At 70.0% G+C, this 7,938-nt stretch overlaps 1 protein-coding gene across 1 annotated transcript; it reads right to left on the bottom strand.

Annotated features, from left to right (window-relative positions):
- Positions 1–63: 63 nt before the first annotated feature.
- Positions 64–1,661, bottom strand: LOC122463706 (spore wall protein 2-like). The gene is made up of 3 exons (XM_043534897.1): positions 1,472–1,661; positions 551–925; positions 64–83 (listed from the first exon to the last, which is right to left on the bottom strand). Exons 1-3 carry the CDS (start codon positions 1,659–1,661, stop codon positions 64–66), a joined length of 585 nt encoding a protein of 194 aa, XP_043390832.1.
- Positions 1,662–7,938: the final 6,277 nt, after the last annotated feature.

Raw genomic sequence — 7,938 nt, 5'->3', positions numbered from 1 at the left:
CCCGTGGCATGCTGGGAGAGCGGCTCCTCGCCGTGCCCCGCGGCATGCTGGGAGAGCGGCCCTTCACCGTGCCCCGTGGCATGCTGGGAGAGCGGTTCTGGGCCATGCCCCGTGGCATGCTGGGAGAGCGGCTCCTCGCCGTGCCCCGCGGCATGCTGGGAGAGCGGCTCCTCGCCTTGCCCCGCGGCATGCTGGGAGAGCGGCTCCTCGCCGTGTCCCAGGGCATGCTGGGAGAGCAGCTCCTCGCCATGCCCCGCGGCATGCTGGGAGAGCGGTTCTGGGCCGTGCCCCGTGGCATGCTGGGAGAGCGGCTCCTCGCCGTGCCCCGTGGCATGCTGGGAGAGCGGCTCTTCGCCTTGCCCCGCGGCATGCTGGGAGAGCGGTTCTGGGCCATGCCCCGCGGCATGCTGGGAGAGCGGTTCTGGGCCGTGCCCCGTGGCATGCTGGGAGAGCGGCTCCTCGCCGTGCCCCGTGGCATGCTGGGAGAACGGCTCTTCGCCGTGTCCCAGGGCATGCTGGGAGAGCGGCTCCTCGCCGTGTCCCAGGGCATGCTGGGAGAGCGGCTCCTCGCCGTGCCCCGCGGCATGCTGGGAGAGCGGCTCCTCGCCGTGCCCCGCGGCATCCTGGGAGAGCGGCTCCTCGCCTTGCCCCGCGGCATGCTGGGAGAGCGGCTCTTCGCCTTGCCCCGCGGCATGCTGGGAGAGCGGCTCTTCGCCGTGCCCCGTGGCATGCTGGGAGAGCGGCTCCTCGCCGTGCCCCGCGGCATCCTGGGAGAGCGGCTCCTCGCCTTGCCCCGCGGCATGCTGGGAGAGCGGCTCCTCGCCGTGCCCCGCGGCATGCTGGGAGAGCGGCTCCTCGCCGTGCCCCGCGGCATGCTGGGAGAGCGGCTCCTCGCCGTGCCCCGTGGCATGCTGGGAGAGCGGTTCTGGGCCGTGCCCCGTGGCATGCTGGGAGAGCGGCTCCTCGCCGTGCCCCGCGGCATGCTGGGAGAGCGGCTCCTCGCCGTGCCCCGCGGCATGCTGGGAGAGCGGCTCCTCGCCGTGCCCCGTGGCATGCTGGGAGAGCGGCTCCTCGCCGTGCCCCGCGGCATGCTGGGAGAGCGGCCCTTCACCGTGCCCCGTGGCATGCTGGGAGAGCGGTTCTGGGCCATGCCCCGTGGCATGCTGGGAGAGCGGCTCCTCGCCGTGCCCCGCGGCATGCTGGGAGAGCGGCTCCTCGCCGTGCCCCGCGGCATGCTGGGAGAGCGGCTCCTCGCCGTGTCCCAGGGCATGCTGGGAGAGCGGCTCCTCGCCGTGTCCCAGGGCATGCTGGGAGAGCGGTTCTGGGCCGTGCCCCGTGGCATGCTGGGAGAGCGGCTCCTCGCCGTGCCCCGTGGCATGCTGGGAGAGCGGCTCTTCGCCTTGCCCCGCGGCATGCTGGGAGAGCGGTTCTGGGCCATGCCCCGCGGCATGCTGGGAGAGCGGTTCTGGGCCGTGCCCCGTGGCATGCTGGGAGAGCGGCTCCTCGCCGTGCCCCGTGGCATGCTGGGAGAACGGCTCTTCGCCGTGCCCCGTGGCATGCTGGGAGAGCGGCTCTTCGCCGTGCCCCGTGGCATGCTGGGAGAGCGGCTCTTCGCCGTGCCCCGTGGCATGCTGGGAGAGCGGCTCCTCGCCATGCCCCATGGCATGCTGGGAGAGCGGCTCCTCGCCGTGCCCCGTGGCATGCTGGGAGAGCGGCTCTTCGCCGTGCCCCGTGGCATGCTGGGAAAGCGGCTCCTCGCCATGCCCCGCGGCATGCTGGGAGAGCGGCTCCTCGCCGTGCCCCGCGGCATGCTGGGAGAGCGGCTCCTCGCCGTGTCCCAGGGCATGCTGGGAGAGCGGTTCTGGGCCGTGCCCCGTGGCATGCTGGGAGAGCGGCTCCTCGCCGTGCCCCGCGGCATGCTGGGAGAGCGGCTCCTCGCCGTGCCCCGCGGCATGCTGGGAGAGCGGTTCTGGGCCGTGCCCCGTGGCATGCTGGGAGAGCGGCTCCTCGCCGTGCCCCGTGGCATGCTGGGAGAGCGGCTCTTCGCCTTGCCCCGCGGCATGCTGGGAGAGCGGCTCTTCGCCATGCCCCGTGGCATGCTGGGAAAGCGGCTCCTCGCCATGCCCCATGGCATGCTGGGAGAGCGGCTCCTCGCCGTGCCCCGTGGCATGCTGGGAGAGCGGCTCTTCGCCGTGCCCCGTGGCATGCTGGGAAAGCGGCTCCGGCCCGTACCCCAGGGCATGCTGGGAGAGCGGCTCTTCGCCTTGCCCCGCGGCATGCTGGGAGAGCGGCTCTTCGCCGTGCCCCGTGGCATGCTGGGAAAGCAGCTCCGGCCCGTACCCCAGGGCATGCTGGGAGAGCGGCTCCTCGCCGTGCCCCGCGGCATGCTGGGAGAGCAGTTCTGGGCCGTGCCCCGTGGCATGCTGGGAGAGCGGCTCCAGCCCGTACCCCAGGGCATGCTGGGAGTGGGGTTGCCCCATGGCCTGCTGGGAGGTTGGCCCTTGGTGTTGCCCTGCAGCATGCTGGGAGTGGGGCTGCCCCGGGGCATGCTGGGAGCGCTGCCAAGCGGGGAGCGGGGGGGGCTCCTGCTCCTCCGCCCCCCACCCCCGCGCCCGGGGCCGGCGCAGGGGGGGCCGCGGGGAGGGGGAGGCCGCGCCGGCCATGGCGGCGGCGGCGGCGGCGGCGGCTGGGGGGGGCGGAGCGAGGCGGGGGGCGGAGCCAAGGAGGGGGCGGGGGAGGGAGAACCCGGGAGGGGCTGGGGGCAGGGCAGTGGGATGAGCGGGGAGGGGATGAGGGAGGGGCTGGGGGCAGTGAGGGGGTGGGGTGGGGCGGGGGGATGAGGGAGGGGGTTGTGGGGCAGGGGCTGGGGGCTGGGGAGGGGGTTGTGGGGGGTGGGGCGGGGGGATGAGGGAGGGGCTGGGGGCAGGGCAGTGGGATGAGCGGGGAGGGGATGGGGCAGGGGAGGGGGTTGTGGGGCAGGGGCTGGGGGATGAGGGAGGGGCTGGGGGCAGTGAGGGGGTGGGGCGGGGGGATGAGGGAGGGGCTGGGGGCTGGGGAGGGGGTTGTGGGGGGTGGGGCGGGGGGATGAGGGAGGGGCTGGGGGCAGTGAGGGGGTGGGGCGGGGGGATGAGGGAGGGGCTGGGGGCAGGGGAGGGGGTTGTGGGGGGTGGGGCGGGGGGATGAGGGAGGGGCTGGGGGCAGGGCAGTGGGATGAGCGGGGAGGGGATGGGGCAGGGGAGGGGGTTGTGGGGCAGGGGCTGGGGGCAGGGCAGGGGGTTGTGGGGGGAGGGGCGGGGGATGAGGGAGGGGTTGGGGGCGGGGCAGGGGGGTGTGGGGGGAGGGGCGGGGGGCTGGTAACTAATGACGCCCAGGCTCTCTGCCCTCCCCCGAGCCCCCCTTTCCCTGCCCCCCAGCCCACCCAGGCCCCGAGCCGGCTAAGCCGGGTCACCAGCAGCCTGCAGCATTCGGCCCCCCCCGCCCACAGACCTCTGCCCCTCCGTCCGCCTGTCCGTCCCCACACAAATAGCCCCCTCCGCCTGCATGTCTGTGCCCACGCCCACCCCTGCGCCTGTCCGTCCGTCCCCATACACCCCTCCGTCCGCCTGTCCCTAAGCCACACGCTCACCCCTCCGCTTGTCTGTCTGTCCCCACGCCCCTCCCTCCGCCTGACCGTCCGTCCCTATACACCCCTCCGTCCATCCACACTCGCCCCTCCGCCTGACTGTCCCCCCATACACCCCTCCGTCCGCCTGTCTGTCCATCCACACATGCCCCTCCGCCTGTCTGTCCACCCATACACCCCTCCATCCGCCTGTCCCTAAGCCACACGCTCACCCCTCCGCTTGTCTGTCTGTCCCCACGCCCCTCCCTCCGCCTGACCGTCCGTCCCTATACACCCCTCCGTCCATCCACACTCGCCCCTCCGCCTGACTGTCCCCCCATACACCCCTCCGTCCGCCTGTCTGTCCATCCACACATGCCCCTCCGCCTGTCTGTCCACCCCATACACCCCTCCATCCGCCTGTCCCTAAGCCACACGCTCACCCCTCTGTCTGCCTGTCTGTCCCCACGCACACCCCTCAGCCTGACTGTCTGTCCCCACGCCCTTCCGTCCATCCCTATACACCCCTCTGTCCGCCTGTCTGTCCCTCCATACACCCCTCCATCCGCCTGTCTGTCCCTAACCCACACGCTCACCCCTCTGTCTGTCTGTCTGTCCCCACGCACACCCCTCCGCCTGTCTGTCTGTCCCCACGCCCTTCCGTCCATCCCTATACACCCCTCCGTCCGCCTGTCTGTCCATCCACACCTGCCCCTCTGCCTGTCTGTCCACTCCCATACACCCCTCCGTCCGCCTGTCTGCCCCTAACCCACACGCTCACCCCTCCACCCGTCTGTCCATCACCATGCACAGCCCTCCGCTCACGTGTCTGTCCGTACACACACCCCTCCGTCCACCCATCCCCACGCACACCCCTCCGTCCGCCTGTCTGTCCCCATGCACACCTCTCCGCCCATCTGTGTGTCCAGCCCCACTCACCCCTCCTCACCAGGGCAGGGTCAGACAGCGCCAGCCGCCCCGCGAGGGGACCCGGACCCTGGGGGGGACAGATGGCAGGGACGAGCCACTGCCCGGCTCTGGGGGGGACGGGCGGTGCTGGGGGGCGCCTGTGGGCCCGGCTCGGCGGGGACAGGTGGTGCGGGGAGGTGCCTGCGGGCCCGGCTCTGGGGGGTGGCGGGCGGTGCCGGGGGGCGCTTGCAGGCCCGGCTGGGGGGGTCGGGCGGTGCCAGGGGGTGTCTGCGGTTCCGGCTGGGGGGGTCGGGCGGTGCCGGGGGGGCCTGCGGGCCCGGCGGGGGGGGGCGGGCCCCGTCTCAGGTCAGCCGGCTGCCGTCTCTCCGGCGCAGTGAAAGTTGCCCGCGCCCCGACCTGACCCTGGAGTTCCCCTGAAAATTCCCCGCCCGCTCTGGGGGGGGTCGGGCCAGCCGCACCCCAGCGGCGCCGGGGGGGCAGGGCGGTGGGTCGGGGGGGCGGGCGGAGGGTTTGGCGTCGCGTCGGGAGGAGGCCGGCGCCCATATAACCGGGGGACAGTGGGGGGGGCCCAGAAGCGTCTGAGGAGCCCCGGGTGCTCTGAGCCAGCGGCCATGGGGCTCCCCGGTGGGGCGGGGCGGCTGGAGCCCCCCAAGGTGAGAGGGGGGCTGGAGGGGGGTCTGAGCCGCTGTGGGGGGGGAAGGGGTGAGGAGAGGGGTTGGGGGGCCAGGCGGCCTGGGACGCACACGCAGTCAGAGGGAGACACAGCGCTGCAGGGTCACACACGGAGACCTACACAACCGTGCGGACACCGCGCTACACAACCACGCTACACAACCAGAGTGACACGCACACACAGCGCTACACCACCGCACCGACACACACACACACGGGGCTGCAGGGTCACACACGGAGATCTACACAACCATGCACACACACTGCTACACAACCACACTACACAACCAGAGTGACACGCACACACAGCGCTACACCACCGCACCGACACACACACACACGGGGCTGCAGGGTCACACACAGAGATCTACACAACCGTGCACCCACCGCGCTACACAACCAGAGTGACACACACACACACACACAGCGCTGCAGGGTCACACACGGAGACCTACACAACCGTGCGGACACCGCGCTACACAACCACGCTACACAACCAGAGTGACACGCACACACGCAGCACTACACCACCGCACCGACACACACACACACGGGGCTGCAGGGTCACACACGGAGATCTACACAACCATGCACACACACTGCTACACAACCACACTACACAACCAGAGTGACACGCACACACAGCGCTACACCACCGCACCGACACACACACACACGGGGCTGCAGGGTCACACACAGAGATCTACACAACCGTGCACCCACCGCGCTACACAACCAGAGTGACACACACACTCACACACAGCGCTGCAGGGTCACACACGGAGACCTACACAACTGTGCGGACACCGCGCTACACAACCACGCTACACAACCAGAGTGACACGCACACACGCAGCACTACACCACTGCACCGACACACACACACACACGGGGCTGCAGGGTCACACACGGAGATCTACACAACCGTGCACCCACCGCGCTACACAACCAGAGTGACACACACACACACACACACACACAGCGCTGCAGGGTCACACACGGAGACTTACACAACCGTGCGGACACCGCGCTACACAACCGCACGACACAACCAGAGTGACACACACACACACACGGCGCTGCAGGGTCACACACGGAGACCTACACAACCGTGTGGACACCGCGCTACACAACCAGAGTGACACACACACACACACAGCGCTGCAGGGTCACACACGGAGATCTACACAACCATGCACACACACTGCTACACAACCACACTACACAACCAGAGTGACACGCACACACAGCGCTACACCACCGCACCGACACACACACACACGGGGCTGCAGGGTCACACACGGAGATCTACACAACCGTGCACCCACCGCGCTACACAACCAGAGTGACGCACACACGGAGCACTACACAACCCCACGCACAGCGCTACACGATCACACATGGACAGCTACACAACGCCTCGCACGCAGAGCAGTAGACAATTGCACGCACAGTGCTGGGGAATCGCACAGAGCGCGACCCAGTCAGACCCACCCCCCCACCACTGCGCAATCTCCCTGACACACTCAGGTTTGGGGTCGCACAACCGCGCACCCCCCGACACACAGTCTCTCAGAGTGACACACGCGGGTGCGCACACCCTCAGCCAGGGTCACAGGCCGAGCATCACAACCCCGCACACTCAGTTCCCGCCCAGAGGCGGGTTGGTGAGCAGCCCCACGCTCGGCCGGCTACGCACGACCCCTCGCTGCCGGCACGTCTCGCACACACACACGTGCACGTGTGCACACCCGACACACGCACAAGCAGCCAGCCTCTGCCCCACCAAGCTGACAGTCAGAACAGAGCCACGCAGGGTATTGTCATGGGGAAACTGAGGCACCGAGCAATGTGGGGGAATTGAACTCCCGGCTGCTGGCTCCCTCCCAGGGCTTTACCCACGATGGGCCTGTCTCTGCCTGGGACACCACCCCCTTGCCCGGTCTCCTGGGTTCTCTCCCCGGCTCTGGGAGGGGAGTGGGTCTGGTGGGGTAGGGTGGGGGGCTGGGAGCCCGGACACCTGGGTTCTTTCCCCGGCTCTGGCAGGGGAGTGGGCTCTGGTGGGGTACAGCAGGGGGGCTGGGAGCCCGGACACCTGGGTTCTTTCCCCGGCTCTGGCAGGGGAGTGGGCTCTGGTCGGGTACAGCAGGGGCCTGGGAGCCCGGACTCCTGGGTTCTTTCCCCGGCTCTGGGAGGGGAGTGGGCTCTGGTGGGGTACAGCAGGGGGGCTGGGAGCCCGGACTCCTGGGTTCTTTCCCCGGCTCTGGGAGGGCAGTGGGCTCTGGTGGGGTACGGGGGGGGGAGTGGCTGGGAGCCCGGACTCCTGGGTTCTCTCCCCGCGCCATTAACAACAACACCCCATTTCTCCCGCACGACAGGCAACCTGAGTCTGCCCCGGCCTTCCTGCCCCGATTCCCATCCCTCGGCCCCGCTGACGGGGGGCCCGGGTCTTAGTCCCCCCGCGAGGCGGTTTCCTCCGGCGGGGTGTGCTCGCGCGCGTGTCTCTCTCGTGCACGCTGTGGTTTTCTTTCCCTCGCACACTGATATTTTTGCGGTGGCTTCTTGGTGCTCAGAAGCCTCGGGGGCTGGGGCGCCGAAAACCCCGACCGAAAGGCTGGTGTTATTTTCGAGCAAAGAAAACCCCCCCCAAAGGGCACGCGGGGCACGCCGCCCTGGCGCTCCGTTTCCACTGAGTCACCCGGCAAGGGGAGCGCGGCCGCCCCAGGGCCGCCCTA

This window comes from Chelonia mydas, chromosome 23 (genome assembly GCF_015237465.2).
Source record: "Chelonia mydas isolate rCheMyd1 chromosome 23, rCheMyd1.pri.v2, whole genome shotgun sequence".
NCBI classification, from domain to species: domain Eukaryota; kingdom Metazoa; phylum Chordata; order Testudines; family Cheloniidae; genus Chelonia; species Chelonia mydas.
This window is presented reverse-complemented; position numbering and strand designations above follow the sequence as displayed.

Coding starts and splice junctions, on each gene's coding strand:
- LOC122463706 (XM_043534897.1), bottom strand. CDS start 1,661: ATGGGGCATGGCGAGGAGCCGCTCTCCCAGCATGCCACGGGGCACGGC. Junction 926..1,471: donor CCAGCATGCCACGGGGCACG/GCCCAGAACCGC, acceptor GGCACGGCCCAG/AACCGCTCTCCCAGCATGCC. Junction 84..550: donor CGAGGAGCCGCTCTCCCAGC/ATGCCCTGGGAC, acceptor CCGCTCTCCCAG/CATGCCACGGGGCACGGTGA.